The sequence below is a fragment of the Astyanax mexicanus genome, chromosome 9 (genome assembly GCF_023375975.1).
Source record: "Astyanax mexicanus isolate ESR-SI-001 chromosome 9, AstMex3_surface, whole genome shotgun sequence".
Classification (NCBI taxonomy): Eukaryota; Metazoa; Chordata; class Actinopteri; order Characiformes; family Acestrorhamphidae; genus Astyanax; species Astyanax mexicanus.
In genome coordinates, this window is record NC_064416.1 from 9,570,001 (window position 1) to 9,592,157 (window position 22,157).

General features: G+C 35.5%; 1 protein-coding gene across 1 annotated transcript in view; it reads right to left on the bottom strand.

Annotated features, from left to right (window-relative positions):
* rasa2 (RAS p21 protein activator 2) overlaps nt 1-16,330 on the bottom strand; it is a 54,263-nt gene extending 37,933 nt beyond the window's left edge. The window contains exon 1 of the mRNA XM_049483246.1: nt 16,218-16,330. Within this exon, the coding sequence (XP_049339203.1) occupies nt 16,218-16,266 (49 nt within the window). The 5' untranslated portion in view covers nt 16,267-16,330. The remainder of the gene's footprint in view (nt 1-16,217) is intronic.
* Between the last annotated feature and the right edge of the window lie 5,827 nt (nt 16,331-22,157).

Genomic DNA, 22,157 nt, shown 5'->3' on the forward strand with positions numbered 1-22,157 from the left:
TTCTGTCCTGAATTGTCAGTCAATGCTGAACTGCTACAGAGGTGTGTGTATGTGTGTGTGTGTGTGTGTGTGTGTGTATGTGTGTGTGAGCTACGTGTCACACACAGAGGAAGCTACAAACTCCCAGCAGAAAAAACTTTAGGGAGGGTGTGACAGCAACCAATGCCCTGAACTCTCTCGAACTCTCTCCCTTATGCTCTCTCTAGCTTGCACACACACACACACACACACACAGGTGTGATCTGGAGGGAAGCGAGTGTGTGTGGCATGGCAGTGTATGCTTAGCAACGGAAGTGCAGCAAACCAAAAGCACGAGGCTTCAACAAACAACACAAAAATAATATTGTAAGAATAATAATAATACAATTAGTCATTTTGTTAATAATAACTTTGATCCTCTAAATTTCCATCTTACTAAATTTTTAATTTGTCTGAATCAGACAGAAAAATCTATATTGTAATATTATGCCACTGCTACAATTTTATTATAGATGCATAATAATGCAATTACACATGACTTTTTTTGTAGTTAGTATTTTTTACTTAAATGTTTAGGTGCAGCATGTATCTAATGCTTAATTTCTATACAGTGTATTAGCTTTAACTTTTTTATAGCTGTTTTGTACCTATATTTAAACTCTCATCATCTATCTTCTGCCAGTAAAACAGGAAAAAGGTGTTTTCTCTAAGGCTTCATCTGTCATCTCTACGGCTTTATTTGTCTGCATCTTGTTGTACTCCCTCACTGCATTAAGCCATATTACACTTATAGTAGAGCTGCACGATATTGGGAAAATTTTACATTGCAAATATCCTTTTTTTGACAATACAAATATCGATATTAAACAATGCAGGGCTCGTGACATCACCAGCCCCGCCCCACCCACGCGCTGTCTAACGCCCGGACTGAATGTGACTGAACGTTGTATGTGATGGCTCCACAGATCATTACAGCAGCAGATCATTACAGCACCGTCAGAACCCAAAGAGAACCAGGATTAATTGCTAAAGATGATACGGTTCCAGAGACGAGGTGCTAGAGTGGAATCTTCATTACCCCAACGTGTAGAAGTATCAGCCCAGCAGTGCTGTTGTTTGAACACAGATGATCTGGTCTGGTTCTCATAAAATGTACTCAGCTCGCTGGTGTCACCAAATCATTTTAAACTATTAGTCTCTAACCACTTTCAGGCAGCCTGTAACTGTTTTGGTTGAGTTTTTTCTTTTACCATTTTATTTATTTGTCTTTTTATTTATTTAATTTAGTTTTACCTTTAGTCTTTTTATTTATTTTATTCATTTTATCATGTTATTTGTTGTATTACCGTTTTTTTTCTTTTGGCCTTTTACCTTTTTATTTCATTTATTTCTTCCTTTTTTTTATTTCGTCCATTTTTTTTATTATTTATTGTAGTTCCATCATTTACCTTTTTTATAATTTTGGTGTTATTTTAGTCCTATATTTCTTTAATTGTATTTATGTATTGTATTTTTCGAATTATTTATCTCTGTTTTATTGCTTTACATTTTAGCCTGTCTGCATACCCTTTTATTCTGATTTATTTTATTTCTTCCTAATTAAATCTTATATTGTTTGCTTGTTTTTATAATTTTAACTTATTTTTCAGTCCCTTTAAGTTTGTAAATGCTCAGCTGCATTGAAAATAAGGGGTTACCTTTAATGTATTACCGAGTGGAAATAAAGGTTGATTGATTGATTGATTGATCTATATATGAACAAATCCAGCCATTAATGGTATTCAATGCCACTTAGGCTGTTACCAAGATAACAGGCTTAACAGTTTGTTACATTGCTATAAATGTCGTTCACCACAGCAGCAGTTCTTGGTGAGAAAGCTTTATTACAGAACAGTGCTGCTGATTGCTGGTGAGGGAATCTGAACAGCTAAACCAAGAACTAAGCCTAGCCAGCTGGTCAGCTTGACCATCAAACCACCCACACCCTAGAGCCAACTTAATCTTTGGCAGGGCTCCAGCAAGCCTCACACACACACACATACACACACACACCTGTGACTGGCTCACACACAGGTGGAAAATTTAAGCGCGACATACCAAAAATAACTTAATCAAGCTAAAATTAGACATTAAATGAACAATATAACAGAAACACCTTATGAAATACTCTCACCGGCCAATTTATTATAAAACACTCACCTTGTGCTTGATATGACTGACCACTGACCACACACTAGAAACGCCTACTTTTGTATGGCTGCTTTCTGGCCACTTTATCAGAAACGCTTACCCTGTGCATCCACTCTATGAACATTTAATAAGAAACTTTCACTTTGTATGTCGGCTTAATGGCCACTTTATTAGAAACACCTACTTTGTGCCTCCACTCACTGGCCACTTTATCAGAAACACCTACTTTGTGCCTCCACTCACTGGCCACATTATTAGAAACACCTACTTTGTGCCCCCACTTACTGACCACTTTATTAGAAACACCTACTTTGTGCCTCCACTCATTGGCCACATTATTAGAAACACCTACTTTGTGCCTCCACTTACTGACCACTTTATTAGAAACACTTACTTTGTGCCTCCACTTACTGACCACTTTATTAGAAACACCTACTTTGTGCCTCCACTTACTGACCACTTTATTAGAAACACTTACTTTGTGCCTCCACTTACTGACCACTTTATTAGAAACACTTACCGTGTGCATCCACTCACTGACCACTTTATTAGAAACCCCTACTTTGTGCTTCCACTCACTGGCCACTTTATTAGAAACATGGAGTGCTCTATGTGTAGAAGAAGTCCAGGTGAGGGGATTTGGTAAGCCTGATTATGCTGAGAGTCTGAGCAGCATCTGGTCAGACAGATTGGTGTATACATACACACACACACACACACACACACACACACACTAAACCAGACCTAACAGGCTGTGGGTCAGTAGGATACAGTGAGTCACAACAAGTTGGTCCAAGAATGTGATAATTGAGAATGTGTAATTGCTCTAACTGATCCATTCCTGGTGTTGATTTGAAGATCAGGTCTCCTCCTGAATTCTCCTTTCAAATTAAATTAGAATACATAAGTCGTGCTGCAACGAATAGACGATAGAATCGACAATGTTGATTATTTAAATGTGTCGATTTTATTTTTCTATTATCGACTAATCATTACAAGCATTACAAAGTGCTTGGAACAGAAACGCAATGGGAGATGGGTAAACTGACTTACTTGGCTCACACGGTTAACACTCCACAAGGCCTGTGTCTCCAAATGTGCCCAAACACAACAGATTACATATTTACTCAATAAATATTAGTATTTTCCACATGTAATCAACATCTGGACATTTAAATGTTATTTAAAGCTCATATTTAGCTTTAGCATATTTAGTCGATTATCAAAATATTCATTAGCTACAGTTCTACTAATAAGCCCAGCTGCAGCCACTGGAACTGCTCGATAGCTGCTGTGATGCTGGAGAAGATGAAACCGAAACTACATGTGAAGCTCTTTGCTCTTTTGCACATGCATGTCTTTATAGCTGCACAAAATGTTCAGTATAGCAGACAAATGTCGAAAATAGGTCAGATTAAAAAGACTGCATGAACAGCTTAAAGAACACATCAGATTTGACAAGAAAATTCAGATTTGGGCAATTTTTACCTGAAAAAGAACCTCTTTTAATACTTTACAGAACCCTTTTTGTTCAGCTGACAGAAAGCTCCAGTTCCACATGTTGATGATCCATTACACACACACACAAAAAAACACACACACACACAAAGAGTGCCAGTTCCTCTTCCAGTTCTCGCTTTCCTCATCACTGCTGAAATCATTACACTCTCCTACACACACACACACTGCACCCGCCTGTTTCCTCTGTGTGTGTGTTTGCGTGCGAGAGGGTTAGTTAGAAAGTGTGTGAACCATTTACCGTTTATACATTTATGTATATACTGGATTTGAAATGAGGTCATATCTTCTGATTCCTGGATTCATTAGATAAAGTGATGCTGGAGTTGGGTTTTCTTCAATTTTTCTTTTTTAATTTTCAGGTTCTTCCACAGCCTCTTTTTTGGGTATAATTCTGGAAATTTACTTGAGTAAAATAATGAATTTTCCCGCTTTATCTGTTTCTCACTTGTGTGGTTAGGCTTGCTGTCTTACTGCATGACCCACTATCAGCTACACTTCAGTTCACAGACAGACACTCTGATCTTCCTCTTTAGAACCTGCTGGCACAATCCTTGATTCATAGGTTCATGAACAATGCCAATGTCTGTCATTCACTTGAGGCAATGCAGAAAATCCACCAATGTTACTGCCGCCACCATGCTTAACAGATAGATGAACATTCTTATACTGGAATGCAGTTTTTGGTTTTCACCAAGTACAACCACTTCGGCACTACCGTAATATTTCAACACAACACAAAGAGCTCTAAGCACATTGATGAAAAAGCAAAGAAAAGTGTTTGTAATAAAGAGCTGTAACAGTTTGTGTCCACAATCCAAAGTTAGAGTTTGAATGTCAGTGTGCATTATGCGTGTAATACAAGGACTTATAGGGGAGTATAGGTAGTATAAAAAATATAGAGTAGCGTAGGTAGTAGAATGTGTATAGGCACAGAGTGCAGTATAAGCAGTACAGAAAGAAGTTTAGGGTAGAATGGAGCATATAAGGAAGTATATAGAGCATTGAGAGTATAGGTGTATAGAGGAGTATAGGTGGTGGAGAGTTGTATAGGTAGCATAGGGTAACCTAAGGGCATATAGAAGCATAGGCAGTATAAGACATTATGGGCAACATAGAAGGTGCAGTATCGTATAGGCAGTATAGAGGAGTAAAAACAGCATAGAGGGTCCATAGAAGTATAGGCAGTATAGGGCAGTAAATGGTAGTATAGGGGAATATAGACAGTATAGGAGAGTATAGAGGTAGTAAATTGCAGTACAGAATTAAAGCTAGTATAGGCAATTTAGGGGAATATCGGACAGTACAGGGCAATATAGGGCAGTACATGGGCAGTACATGGGAGTGCAGGGCATATAGGGGAGTATGGGAAGCATAGGGAAGTATGGGGAAGTATAGGGGAAGATACAGCAGTAAAGGGGACAATAGGCAATATAAAGAGTATGGGCAGTACAGGGGAATATAGGCAGCATATGGTAGTATGGGGAAGTATAGGAGAATATATGGTAGTAAAGGGGAGTATAGAAGAGTTTAGGCAGTATAAAGAGTATGGGCAATAAAGGGCAGTGAAGAGGAATATAGGCAGCATATAGTAGTAATGGGAATTATAGGAGAATATATGGGAGTAAAGGGGAGTATAAAAAAGTTTGGGCAGTATGAAGAGCATAGGCAATACAGGGCAGTACAGGGGTATATATGCAGAATATGGCAGCATGGGGAAGTATAGGGGAATATATGGTAGTAAAGGGGAGTATAGAAGAGTTTAGGCAGTATAAAGAGCATAGGCAATACAGGGCAGTACAGGGGTATATATGCAGTATATGGTAGTATGGGGAAGTACAGAAGAATATATGGCAGTAAAGGGAAGCATAGGCAGTATAAAGAGTATAGGCAATACGGGGTGGTACAGAGTAATATAGGCAGCATATGGTAGTAAGGGGAAGTATTGGAGAATATATGGTAGTAAAGGGGAGTATAGGGGAATTAAGGCAGTTTAAAGAGTATAGGCAATACAGGGAAGTACAAGGGAAAATAGGCAGCATATGGTAGTATAGTGAAGTAGAGGAAGAAGAGGGGAATATATGCAATAGTAAAGAAAGTATAGGGTGGTACAGACAGTATAGGGAGTACAAGGAGTACATGGGAATATACAGCACTACAGGGTGTATAGGGAAGTATAGTAATATAATACAAACAATAGAAAACTAAAATAAAACTATTTAAATTAACCTATTTAAACTATGCAAATGATCAGTAAAGCAATGTAGCCGTTCTGTCCAAACACGCAGTGATGGAACTGATAGACAGACATTTCTCCTTCAAGATTTCGACTGAAGTGGGAATACTGTTCTGATTGCTGGTAAAACTCAGTTGTGTGAAGGTGTGAGATTGGTGGTTTGATTCTGTACAAATTCTGTAGCCTCTACAGCAGGTAAATTACGGTGTGCTAGCCTGGCATTTTCTCAGCATTAGTGAAACCACAGCAAACGTCAGCTCAACAACACCCAGACAGACCAGAATCTCCCAGAACGGACGAGCAAACGGGAGGTGAAACGTTACTGGCTCTCTGAAAAAATCCAAACCTCAAACCCTCAAATCAAAGTAAACATATTTACAGTGCTCATTCTAATGCTCACATTTTTTTCATCTTAACAGAAGTCCACAGTATACATGTACATTAATGTTAAAATGCATATGGATACATTTTAGTGCATAAAACATATTTGTTTTAAGTAAAGCAGTATTTATTTTAACGTTACAATAAAAAAAGGACCTAACTGTAGCTCGGAAACAGAGCATCGAGTCTGAGTACTAATTTTTTTCCACAGTAATAAAGGCGATTTCCAGGCTCTCTCTTTTATGGTGCTGAATGGAAACTGGTCATGTCTGGAGCAGTTTTGTGAATCGCTACACCCCCACTGACCTCCTCTCAGTGTGTAACCTGCTGAAACAGATAATACAGATGACTAAACGCACACACTTGCTCCTGAGAAAGCCTGTGACTCATCACAAACCTTATCATCAGAAACATCTGAGAGAGATCTGAACAGCACAGGACACCACACACCACAGCACTCTTACAGCTTCATAACTGCACCGCACAGCCTCACACTCTCTCAATAACAACATTCAGCACTTAAACACACTCTACACTAACCTGCATACCTGCACAGGTAAACACACACACACACACACACACACATTGCTCAGCGGAGAGGAGGACGACTGATTAAATACTGCAGGTCTGTGTATTAAACCAAACCGAGCATAGATAACGATCAGCGTGAGAAGAGAACTGGGGCACAAGACTGCTACTGAAATTCAGCATTTCACTGGTTAATATAGAAGAACACTATGTGAAATAAACTGTATATGTTGAATAAGTTGTATACATATCTACAGTTTAACTGAAGTTAATTAATTTTACTTTATTAACTAAGGATGGGCGATACAGCCTAGAAATAATATACCAATATTTCAAAAACGATATTCTTAGCGAGATTACCAGACACTGACATTTTTTAAATACATTTCAAGAATATACTACTGCAAATTTTATAAAGTTTTTGTCTAATCACAGCAGTTTCATATATTCTGTACAAAAATCAAGAAAAAGTCTACTAACGTTGTGCATTTAATATACAGTGATTAAAACCCAGATTTTGTATTAAATATTAATAGTGTAACAATATAAATAATTATATACCAAAAATAATGTAAGAAAAAATCTCCCAAAAAACCTTAAGTGCAGATTATTTAGCTCAGGCATATAAACTGCAAACAAACTATTAAAAGTAAATACAGTTAACAGCAAAACAAATACAACAAAAATAGACTGCTTTCAAGAATACCACTATTATCACAACATGGATTTTTTTTTTCATCAAGTCAAAAATGTTTGCGATATTATTGCATACAATATACGATTTGGTACACACCTAAATAGCAACTTTTTTTTTTTATAACTATTTTGATTACTCTGACATTGTGTTCCCAAAGTCTTAAACTATTCTACCATACTAACTATAATAACAACAATAATAGCAATAATATTTATAATAAAAACTTTTATTATAATAATAACTAGGGGTTTGCAATATAAGTAGTGTGCGATATGGTCCTAAAATGATACCATAATATTTCAAGTTATTTTTTCTGCGATAACAATTAAAATAAAGTGTTTTTAAATTAATTTCAGGAATAAATTACTGCAAAAAAAATAAATGTTAACATGTTTTAAAATACATCAAACATTTTCAAACAATCAAGATGTGCATTTTATCTATTTTGTAAATAGTAACTTAAAAAGTCCTTGATTTTATGTAAAATAATAATAGTGTAACAAAACATAAAAAAAACATGTAATGTAATGTAACAACAAAAATCTACCACAAACCTAAAGTGCAAATATAACATAAACAAACTATTATAGAAAAATATGCTTAAAACTGGCCGATTTCAAAAAAGAACATCACTATCATCATGATATGGATTTTTTTATGTTTTTAAAATGATACTGATATTATTGAGTGAAAAGATATGGCACATCCCTAATAGCTATAACAATTTTAATTCTGACATACCAAATAATAATAATAACAGAGAAGTAAACCCTCAAATCAACAGAAGACAACCATATTCACTGATTAGGGGTGGGACAAAATATCGATTTTGCCATATATTACCATATATTACTATTATTAGAGAATTGTCACCCATATAGTTCATTGTTCTTAATAACCTGAAATAACCCTAATAAACAGTAAAACTAAGCCCAGAATTAGTGACCTCAGTGTCACTGATAAACAGCCCACATTTCTATAAATGAGCACAGACAGGATCCACCCTCATCCAGGAGACAGGTCAGGAGGAATGTTGCTGATGTAAATATTTCCAGCTCACGTAAAACACAACAAACACCTCAAAAAAAAAAACACAAAATCTCACAGAGCTCACGAGAAAAAACAGAAATCAGTTTTTACTAGAATTGTCCGTTCCACCTTAAATGGTGTCAAAGTTTCATTCATGTTAAATAAAGAAAAACTGAAGAAGCATCAACCAAACGTTGGGCTAAATATGGAATATACAACCAACCACAGCTAAACTCTATCAAAATAAAACTTACAGTGCATTATATAATTTTCTGCAATATATAGCCCTGAAAAAAGACCGCCTAAAAATATGTGTTTCTTTGATTATCCAAATTGAAAACCTCTGGAATATAATAAGAGGAATATAAGAGGAAGATGGATGATCACAAGCCACCAAACCAAACTGAACTGGTTGATTTTTTACACCAGGAGTGGCATAAAGTTATCCAAAAGCAGTGTGTAAGACTGGTGGAGGAGAACATGCCAAAATGCATGAAAACTGTGATTAAAAAACACCAAATATTATTTTTCCAAACACTTAAAAATGTATAAGTATGAACTTGTTTTCTTTGCATTATTTGAGGTCTGAAAGCTCTGCATCTTTTTTGTTATTTCAGCCATTTCTCATTTTCTGCAAATAAATGACAATATGTTTATTTGGAATTTGGGAGAATTGTTGTCTATAGTTCATAGAATAAAACAATAATGTTCATTTTACTCAAACATAAAACTATAAATAGCTAAATTACATAAACTGATTCAGAAACTGAAGTAGTCTCTTAATTGTTTCAAGAGCTGCATTGCAAAAAGCTTTTCATACTGTGCTCTAAATATTCAACACTGGGACAAAATAAATGATATTGCACAGATTCTTTACAAGTGGAACATACAGACAAAAAGGCAAAGGGGAGACAGCACATACCAAATACAAATATTAGCCTACCAACAAAGGCTAAAACAAAGACAACCTCTCAATATACTGGATATATTTAAACCATGTATCATCAAACAGTTCTGTTTAATTAACTTAATTTTATTTTATTATAATTACATTAATGAATGTTCCAAACATTTGGTTGAACTTATAAAAAAGGTACATTTTATGTTTGTGCTTTATGTGCCATTCTTTTAATTTGCTATGGGAACATACAGCATGTTATGTTAAGGCACAGACTGGACAACAGACTTAAGCAGGTGAGGTAAAAAATGTGTTAATTAATTACAGAAGATTAATTATGGATTAATCAACTAATCAACAAAAAATAATCAACAGATTAGTCCACAACCAAAATAATAATAATTTGCTCTAGTTTTGTATTGTATTTTAGGCTTGCTAGGGAGTTTTTCCAGGTAACAGTAATCTGTCAGGAAATTTAGTCAGTGCTTTAAGGAAATGTGGGTTCTTCCAATTAAGCACTCTAACTTTTCTGGAAATGGTGACTGATGATGATATAAAAGGTTTGACCTTCCAATCTAACCACCTAAAAACTTTTACACTCATTTTAGCTTCCCCAAACTCAGAGCTGGGTTTCCACTAACTCCACTAGGAGCGGGAATCACAGGACATCTCAGAATATGACCACGATAACGATGACATCACCATACTGTGATTTTGTAATACTCCATTTATCACAAGACAATTCTCTACAATATTTCACAGCATCAGTGTTACTGAAGACAATAAACTACTCTTAAAGGTCACCTTCCGCGAAAATCCGATTTTTCTTGTTTTTTGTGGAATACAGTAGGTCTCTCCGAGTTGAATGTGTACACCTGCACATTAAACTGTTTTGCAGCCCCCATTGTCTGCAGGAGCTAAGCAAAGAAATCCCCCCTCCCCCCCTCCGAAAAACGGGTGAATTTTGAATTATCTTTCTGCCTACGTAGGCAGAAACTCACAGACCAGCCCACCTTGGCTCGAGAAACTCCCAGAGGCGGAGCTGAAGCGACGCAACATCACCGCTCATCAGTTAGGAGGTGGGAGGCAGTGAGCGGCAGAGCGGTGGAGGGGCGTCGCAGTGCTCCTAGCCAATCAGAGGAGAGATATTTGCATGCTGTTTGCATGTATGAATATTCATGAGCAAAGCTGGAATCCGATCATTTTGGACACACCCCTAAAACAGTCCATTAAAAAAGAGCTATACAGAGACACCTGAGCACTTTTTTTTTACAAAAACGGCTCACATGTCATTCATTCATACTAGAGACCACAACTAGACATTTTAAAATGAAAGAAAAAACGACGGAAGGTGACCTTTAAATAAGCAAAGCAAAGCCACCACCAGGAATTATGTATTTATTGATGTCAGTTTCACAGAAATGACCAACAATTTATGAACAAAGTGTATAGCTTAGCTTACTCGTGTCTTTACTTATCTCTTTTATACAAACTAGTACTAACACTACAATCCCTACATCAACATTACTGGACTTATACCACAGTAATAATAACATTATTAAATGATTGATTTCTTCTTTGAACTAAAGTAACCACAACTCTTATTCTTGTGTACTACAACTCTAACAGATCTACTGTACTACAACTCTAAATCTAACTTACTGTAATGCAACTCTAGGTCTACTGTACAACAACTCTAAATCTAACTTACTGTACTACAACTCTTAACTCTACTGTAAAACACTGTACTACAACCTCTAACTCTACTGTACAACTCTAGATCTAACATGATGTACTACAACCCCTAACTCTACTGTACTACAATTCTAAGTCGAACATGCTATTTCAACACCTCTTAAATTTACTGTACAACTCTAAATGTAATATGCTGCACTACAACTCCTAACTTTACTATACTAAAACTCTAAATCTTAATTACTGTACTACAACTCTAAATCTGACTTCCTCTACTACAACTCTTAACTCTAACCCATCATAACTGTAAATCTAACATGCTGTACTACAAATCATAACTCTACTCTAATACAACTCTATGCTGTACTACAAGTCTTAACTCTACTGTACTACAACTCTAAATCTAACTCCACTGTACAACAACTCTAAATCTAACTTACTGTACAACTCTAAATTAAATATCCTGTACTACAACTCTTAACTATACTGTACTATAACTTTAAATCTACTGTAATGCAACTCTAGGTCTACTATACAACAACTCTAAATCTAACTTACTGTACTACAACTCTTAACTCTACTGTAAAACACTGTACTACAACCTCTAACTCTACTGTACAACTCTAAATCTAACATGATATACTACAACCCCTAACTCTACTGTAATACAATTCTATATCTAACCTACTGTACAACTCAACTCTAGCGTACTATAAGTCTAAATTGAACATGCTGTTTCAACACCTCTTAAATTTACTGTACAACTCTAAATCTAACTTATTTTACTACAACTCTAAATCTAACTTTCTCTACTACAACTCTTAACTCTAACCTACCATAACTGTAAATTTAAAATGCTGTACTACAAATCATAACTCTACTCTAATACAACTCTATAATGTACTACAACTCTAATCTAACGTATTGTACTACAACTCTAAATCTAACTTACTCTACTACAACTCTTAACTCCAACCTACCATAACTGTAAATCTAACATGCTGTACTACAAATCATAACTCATAATCATAACTCTAATACAACTCTATGCTGTACTACAACTCTAAGTCTCACTTACTGTACAACAACTTGTAACTCTACTGCAACTCTTAACTCTACTGTACCACAACTCTAAATCTAACTTACTGTACAACAAATCATAACTCTACTCTACTACAACTCTAGCTCTACTGTATTATAACCCCAAATCTAACTTACTGTACATCTCTAAATCTAATATGCTGTACTACAACTCTTAACTCTACTATACTACAACTCTAATATACTGTACTACAAGGCTAAACTCTACTGTAGTCCTCACAAACACTTGTATGGATATACAGACACCAACCCAAACACACACACACACACACACACACACGCACGCACGCACGCACTCCCACTGACAGATCAACCCAAACACACCCTACACACTCACAGATGAACACACATAAGCAGTGATATATAATGGAGTTGAGCTAAATGAGTTAAATGAGTTGATGTTTCGTTAACGTTAGTTAAATGTTTGAGGGCGGGCCGCGCGGCTCCGTTAGCCTCCTATGCTAGCTAATGCTAAGCTAACGCTAAACACAGCTCCTCTCTATTCCTCAGACCCCGCCGCGCGCTTCACTGCCCGGCCGTTGCCCCCGGCTTTGACCCGGGGTGTGTGCGGGTGGGAGTGCCGGTGTGTGAAGCGGCGGAGCGTGGTATGAGCGAGTTCGTTAGCCGGTGTTGTGTCGAGTTCTGCTACCCGTCGATAGGTGCTTCTTACTGGCACTGCGCATGCGCGAACCACATTTTTTTTTTTAATGTTTTTATATTTTTCATGATAATTAATGAAAAGTATTTTTTTCTTGGGTGCATTAAACGTCCTGAGCTCAGTGATATTTGAAAAAAGGTGTGAATGTCAATAAATAACAATATTATTAATAATATATATTTTTAGTATTTTTTTAAATAGAAAAAATATATAATATTGTTATAAACTCGTATAAACTTATATTACTTTAAATCCAGCCAAATACAGTGATTTAGGTTATCTAAATATTTTAAATAAACTTCTGCAGGGAGCAATATCTTCACATATGTTAAATATATATTTATAATATATCTTATACACTAAGAGAGGAGCGCGGTTTTACAAGATAGCACAATTCGGCAGAACACCGGACTGAGTAAATCCAGCTCCGAGCAGAAGCTTCGCCACCCTTACGACACTCTACTCTCAGGAAACAACAACCCGGGACACAAACAGCGAAATTTCACCCAAATCACCCTAAACAACATTCTACCACAATGCTAAACACAATAATCACGTCCGTTATAGAGAGAGAGGGCGAATAAATGTGATTTAAGAGTTGTTTATAAACCAGGCAGCTCTGAGAGTCTCCAGGTGCTCTGTCGAATTGTGCTTCCTAGTCAAAACGTGCTACCATGATAGCAAAGAACAAGAACAATGAATAAACGTTAATTCAATGTTTTTTGGTTGCATTAAATCAACAAAAAAAACTTTATTTAACATACCTTTATAGACGTCGGCTAGTGTTAAGATTTAAACATTGAAACAACGGTCATTCATATTTAACGCAAGTAAAGTTTTAAAATAAACATAAAATATAAAACCATAACACCAAATCAATGTGGAATCAACATAAACTAATCAATTGTACCATCCGAAATCATCGATGTTTCAAAGAATTAGAGACGAAAAAAATTAACACTGAATAAACATCCATTATTTGCTATCTGGGCATTTGTAGGTACGTCTGCCTAAACAAATGCAGCTAGGATATTTTTCTGTAGGCAACAGCAACACTAAATAATATACAAAAGTAATGCAAAAACAGTTCTTTCAAAATACTACTCCATTAGGCCCAACTAATACTAATACCATAACTGCTACTTTGACGATACTTCATCAATATCATTGTAATAAAATTATTAAAAGCTTGAATAGTGTGAGTTATTACAACATTAACAAATCTAATTCTACCTTATTATACCACAATAGAAAAGTTGACTCTACAATTAAAACATTACCTTTTGTACCACAACACACATTCTACTGTACTACAATTCACATATTAACTTATTGTACCACAACTCTAATTATAATTTTTCTTACTGTAATTCTAATTCTCCTGTACAACGACAAATTTTTACCTACTAAACCACAACCCAAATTTTACGCTTCTAGTAAAATACAAATATTAACTTATAGTTCTAAAACTGCACCTCCATACTCTACCACAACTATAATTATAATTTTCCATACCACAACTCAAATTCTACTGTTTTACAATTCTCATGTTAACCTATTGTACCAAAAGACAAATTCTACTGTACTACAAGTCAAACATTAACTTATTGCACCACAACCCAAGTTCTTCTGTACTATAACTCTAATTCTAACTTACTGTACCACAACTCAAATTTTACTGTACTACAATTCACATATTAAACACTACCTCCCTACTTTACCACAACTTTACAAATTTTCCATACCACAATTATAATTCTACTATGCAATGACTCTAATTCTAACTGCTGTATAACAACCCAAATTATACCGTACTACAGTTTAAATATTTCTTTATTGTAGCACAACACAAATTATTCTTTACTACAACTCTAATTCTAACTTACTGTACCTAGGCCTGTCAAAATAATTACATTATCGACTTCGAATCATACAATAAATGGACTTGACCTCAATAATATTTGATAATCGTGATATATATTGTCTACTGAGTTTAGACAGATAGATAGATAGATAGATAGATAGATAGATAGATAGATATATAGATACTTAATAATTTATATGTTTGTTCACATATATAACAATAAAGAGTGTTTTAGCCAGCAATATCAGACCATTGCTTCAATAACTGAGACTCCATACACAAATTGTAGACCGCAGTAGATGAAGAAAAAAAAAAAATTTCAAACTATTATTATTAAAATTTTGTTTTCTTTAAAATGGCATAATTTCTTTTTTTTTGTTATGATATTCTATTATCATTAAATCAGTGACAGTAAATGGTTTTAAAATATTTCAATCATTTCTGGGACAATATATCGCCCACAAAAAAAATCATATCGTGACAGACCTAATTGTACCACAATTCAAATCTATATTTTCATACCACAGTTCTAATTTTACTGTACTACAACTCTAATTCTAACTTCTTGTACCACAACTCAAAATCCTACAGTATCACAATTCACATATATTAACTTATTGTACTACAACACAAACTGCACTGTACTACATCCTTAATTCTAAAACAGATTCTCACAACCCAAATTATATAATACTTGTAACAATTTAACAATTTACAACACAAATCCTACAACTGTAATTCTAACGTAATGTATCACAACCCAAATTATACTGCACTACACCACACAAATTCCTCCTTTACTACAACTCTAATTTTAACTCACAGTATCCCAATTCAAATTCAATTTTTCCATAGAACAATTATACTTCCACTGTATTATGACTTATTATTACGACTCAAATTCGACTGTACTACAATTCAAATACTAACTTATTGTACTACAATTCCACCTCTACTGTTCAAAAACTCTGATGTTTGATCGCCTTTAACACTTTTGTTACACTCGAGCAAATAATATAACAATATGAACAGCGAGCTAAAATTGTGAAATGCACCCTCACATAACAGAAGTATCATATAAAACAGATCAATCCGCGCATGCGCAAAACGTCTAGGTAGCACATATTAGCGGGCAGCACAAATCGGCACAGCACCGGAGGTTTTAGGAAAGAACCAACTTCAGAGAGCAACAGTTAGAGCGGCGGGTTCAGGGCGATAATCAGCCCGGGGAAGAGTGGCGGAGACCCGGCTGAGGGTTTAACACGAAAACCGTCTTTAATATTAAACCCCGATAAAATCCGGGCACCTCGACTCTTCACGGGAATCTGTTTATCGCATTAAACCGCTTTCCGTGTCGGTATTAACGCGCATCCAGCCCAGCCCGCCCGGTCCCCGCAGTACAGCCCCGCCGTGCTAAGCTAAGCTACAGCGGGAGGTACTCACAGATCTTCCCGCGGAGGCTCTGTAGTACTCGGATCCTCGGCTCCTCCATCACCGCTGCGCTTTAACGACTACCAGCCGCAGCCGCTTTTCAACGCGGACACTGAGACCACGCCCTCTCTTTCCGCTCATTGGCTGAAAGAAGTGAAAGGACAAGCCCGCTCTCGCCGCTGATTGGACGAGAGGAGAAAACGGACACGCAGTGTTTTCAACCTCAGTTCTTATTAACCCATTAATTTCCACTTCCGACACAGAAAAGTAACTTTAACTCAATTTAAAAGACCATAAAATGTATACTATGCTGAAATTACATATACTGTATCACAAACTAACTTAATTAAAAGAGCAAAATATCTATACTATACTGAAATTACATATACTGTATCACAAATTAACTCAATTAAAAGAGCATACACTTTACTATAGTGAAAATATTGGTACTGTATCACAATATAACTCAATTATAGAAGCAGAAAATGTGCACTAAAGTGAAATTACAGGTACTGTATCACACTCTAACTCAAATAAAAGAGCAGAAATGTACTATAGTAAATTTTTAAGTACTGTATTACAATCTAGCTTAATTAAGACAGCAGAACTGTACTATGGTAAAAGTACAGGCACTGAACTACAATCTAACTCAATTAAAAAAGCACAATTATATTATAGTGAAAGTACAGGTACTGTACCACAAACGAACAGAAAAGAGCAGAAATGTACTATAGTGAATGTTTGGGTACTGTATCACAATCTAACTCAATTATACAAGCAGCAACTGTGCACTAAAGTAAAATTACAGGTACTGTATTATAATACAATCTAAAGTAAACATACAGGTGCTGAACTACAATCTAACTCAATTAAACCCTTAACAGGCCAGGATTTTTGTCAATTGTCTGCCTGACATTACATAATCTTGAGAATTTCTATTCAAGCATTACAAAAAAGCTTTCATGTTTGATAAGGAACATTACTGAAAATCATAATTGTAATTGTAATAGAAAGTTTGGAAAACATCTGCAACTGTCAAAATATAATGAATCAAATCATAAAATTGGCTCTTTCCCAAACTTCATTTTGAAATCAATACAAATCCTGAATACAAATCAAACAGTTCATGTCCTCCAAACCTTTAGTTTCATTATGGATGTCTAGTTTTTACTTATATTTTCAAACATGCAGAATTTGAATTGATTCCTGTTACCGATCTGAAATTATTAAGCAAAGTAGAGATAAAACAGACAGCTTCTCCAAGTGTCCTGAAGGAGATTTCAAACCCTTTAGGGTTTTGTATTACATAACACCTGTAGCCTGTATACTATAGTGAAATTATAGGTACTGTATTAGAATCTAACTCAAATAAAGGAGGGGAAACTGAGAAACTGTACTATAGTGAAAAAATACATACTGCACAATCTAACTCAGTTAAAAGAGCAGAAAGTGTACTGTAATGGAAGTACAGATACTGTATCACAATATAACTTAATTAAGAGCAAAAACATTGTACTATAGTGAAAGTACGAGCATGTGCGTGGTAGTAGGGGGAAAAGTGAACCTGACCCAGGCCTGAGTAGGGAGACGGGCCCATAAAAATCCATAAAAAATATTTTTTTGCTTACGTTCCTTGTTTACTAGCATGGATAGGGGCCCACTGACATTTAGAGTGTACAGGGCTCAGAATATGAGTATGAGTACTGTATCACAATCTAACTCAGAGAAAAGAGCAGAAATGTATTATAGTGAATGTTTGGGGACTGTATTACAATTGAACTCAATTAAAACAGCAGAAACTGTACTATAGTGAAAGTATGAGTACTGTATCATAATTAAAAGAGCAGAGAATCTGTACTATACTGAAAGTATGGGTACTGTATCACAATCTAACTCAATTAAAAAAGCAGAAACTGTACTATAGGGAAAAGGCAGGTACTGTATTACAATCTAACTCAATTAAAAGAGTAGAAACTGCACTATAGTAAAATTATAGGTACTTTATCACAATCTAACTCAATTAAGAGAGCGGGAAACTGTACTATACTGTACTATAGTCACAATACAGGTAATGTATTATAATCTAACACAATTAAAAGAGCAGATAAACTGTGCTATAGTAAAAGTGCAGGTACTGTATCACAATCAAACTCAGAGAAATAGAGCAGAAACTCTGTACTATAGTGACAATTTTGGGTACTGTATCACAATCAAACTCAGAGAAATAGAGCAGAAACTCTGTACTATAGTGACAATTTTGGGTACTGTATCACAATCAAACTCAGAGAAATAGAGCAGAAACTCTCTACTATAGTGACAATTTTGGGTACTGTATCACAATCAAACTCAGAGAAATAGAGCAGAAACTCTCTACTATAGTGACAATTTTGGGTACTGTATCACAATCAAACTCAGAGAAATAGAGCAGAAACTCTCTACTATAGTGACAATTTTGGGTACTGTATCACAATTTAACTAAAAAAAAAACAGGGTAGTTGGACTATAGTAAAATATGCGGAAAAGTAAAGATAATACATTCAGATGCAAGTACACTGGTGCCAACTCTTAAACATGGTGGTGGTAGCATCATGATCTGGGGCTGGGGTGTATGCGTTTTTGTATGTTTTACGTATTATGCAGAGTTGAACTCATTGTCATATTGCTGGATTCCTGGAAAGCTGCTTAGTGACGTGTCTTATAAAACATTCTACACATATTTGATTTGATACAAATATTTACTACAGTAAAGGTATGATTACCACATTACAGTCTATCTCAAAGAGTAGATACTTTACTATAGTGAAAGACTGGGTACTGTATTACAATATAACTCAATTAAAAGATTAGAAACTTTACTGCAGTGAAATCATGGGTACTGTATCACAATTTAAACTATACTATACTGTACTATACTACTATAAGTGTAGTTACTGCATTACAGTCTATCTCTATTAAAAAAATAGAAACTGCACTATAGTGAAGAATATGATAACTGTATTACAACATACCTAACCTAACAATCTCCTGTATGAGTACTATATCACAATTAAAAGAGCAGAAACTGTATTATAGTAAAAGTATGAGTAATGGATCACAATCTAACTCAATTAAAAGAGCAGATTCTGTACTAAAGTGAAAATATGGGTACTGTATCACAATCTAACTCAATATCACAATTGAATAAATCTGGGTATGTGCTGGTAATGTTCAGTTCTGTATAAACTGGATTCAGATTTTAGTATAAAATGACTGATGTGAACAAATGATACTCAAACATTTTAGACCTGTATTTGCATGTATGTGTGTGTGTGTGTGTAAATGTGTGGGGTTTTGTGTGTGTTTAGACTTACCTGTGTAGGGGATGGTTGTGATGGTATTATTAATAATAATAATAATAATAATAATAATAATAAATCAAATTTCTGAAAGTAATTAGATAATGACCAAATTATAAAAAAACAAACTACACCCACAAACAGCGGAACTCTGTAATAGATATAATAAACAATAAGCCCTCTGAATGTTTAGATCCGTTTATTTGCACGGCTGCTCTAATCTCTTTCTGCAGTGAATGTAGACATCTACAGATCCACAGATTTCAAACAACACAAATTAATTAAAACTGGCTTAATAAACCATTACCATAAAACCTGGTATTAATGACCATGACCTAATTAAATATTAGTAATTAAATATTGCTTATTTTGGCTCCTAAATGTAGTCATAAACACGATGTCTTTAAATCCATTTAAACTAGCAGTGCTAGTTCATTGTATGGTGCCATAGAAGAACCATTTCTGGTTCCCTCAAAAACTAGCAGTGGATGCTTCTTTATAGTATGAAGAACCTTTGTAAACAGCATAAAAACATTAGACAAAGCTTATTTAAACCTTAATTTATTTTTAATAATTAGGGCTGTCAAATTAATGCATCCAAAAATGAACGCTGATTAATTGCCTTCCATGTTGTACTTTCGACCAGCGCTGCAGTTTGGATCACCAAAAGAACTCTGGTTCTTGAACCATGTTCGTTCGGGCACATAAGAAGCGTGATGCTTTTCAGCAAACCAGTCCATTGCCATTTCTCAATACAGAGTACACAAGTTTGGACTCCTGTACTTGGCAAGAACGGACTTGGTAAGTTTGGCTAGCGAGTGCGTACTCCTGAAGATGGGAGGATGTGGGGCTTTTATTCTGTAATTGTAGCAGTTGCGTACTTGATTACGTCACTTTCTCAGGGCACGGAAAGTGTAGTTCCGAAAACGTAGATATACTATATATTTTTCCATAGTCACTTGTTTAATAAATAAACCACATATCTGAAGTCTAAATTATTACATTCTCACCTGAAATGAACTTCAAACTTTATTTTATCACACAGCAGTACTGTTTTCAAAGCGTATACCTTACAGGTAGGTACTTTCTCCTCTACCGATACTGCTGTGAAGTGCATTCTGGGATATCGGACTATAAGAAGTCCACACAAGTCACCTTCTATGCATCCTCTATAATGAGGGAGGATCAAGAGCAAAGAGTCAAAAAGAACACAAGCACAGACAAAAACGCAGATTGAGAAACGGCCCATGTTTCCACCAGTTTTAGTGGAATGATCAAAATGTCACATCATAGTCGTCAACAGAGGGCGTTGCACAGCAGCGGTGCTCCAGTACAAACAGACACGCCCACATATGTCGTCACGGTTTGCGCTGAAGAACCCGTTATTCTTCGGTTTCTGCTGCAAACTAACATTCCAGGTCCGGAACCTACTTTTGTTTTGGAAACTCGGCGAAGAGTTCAAAATTAGGGTTCCACGTAATTGGAAAAAGCACTATAAAATGTGATGACAGCTCATAACTGAACAGTAATTTATTCATTATTAATTCAGTTCAATAAACTGATAGCATCGCTAGTTAGGTGTTAGCCATCATGGCTGATCCTCCATTTTTGGCTTTATAATGAACGACCCCAGACTAGATTGTATTTTTTTTTTTTTTTGGAATTTTTACATTTTATTTGGACTTTACTTTTACTTTTAAGTACGCTTTATCAACCTATGGTCATGTCAAAACTGTTTATATGTGCATCTCAGTTTTTAGCATTTTAAGCAGGGCTGGTATATTTTATTATTACAGAGCAACATATTTTTAGCTATTAATGTAAAAATCTCTTGGAGTGTAGTTACTCTTTTTTTTTTTTGAGTTTTGGCGTTCATGTGCGTGGTGGGGGGTGGGGTGGACCTGATTACTCAGGGCCCGAGTATTGAGAGGGGCCCATGAAAATCTTGATCACGTTTCTTGTGTACTGTCATGGATAGGGGCCCACTGGCATTGAGAGTGTACAGGGCCCAGAATTTGGTGCTACGCCCCTGTTGGCGTGTGATCGTATTTAATCATTGTTTTGCAATTTTCAGGTGAATACTGGTGCAGCTATAAAAACTGCACTTAAAACATTCTTCTTTAAATCATCATTGGTGCATGCTGACTCTCTCACGGCACTTCAAAAATTTCAGTCTTAGCATTTAAATCTTTAATATATCTGAATATTAAAATTTTTGCATTGTTAGCCAAATTTATTTCTTATGTCTAACCTATATGTCCTTTTTTTAGGTAATTTAATCTACTGAAAGTGTATTTTTCCTTTGGCAGATATTTTTGCCTGGTTTAAGCATTATTAATGTTGTTATTTTGTTCTTGAAACAGAGGCCCTTTAAACTCTCTAAGGGCAGTCCACATAAATCCATAATTGCTGGTATTTGCTTATTTAGGAGTATGTTATTAAAAGCATGAATGCTGTGGAGTATCGTTTTTTCTTGATAAATTGAGTACCGTAGAATCACAGAATTGCGATATCATCGTTATTGTGGGCAACGTATTGTGATAACACACTCTGGTTGCAAATTCAACAAGATGGCAGACATTTTTGGCTTCATTTATATAGAACAGAAAGTTCTTGG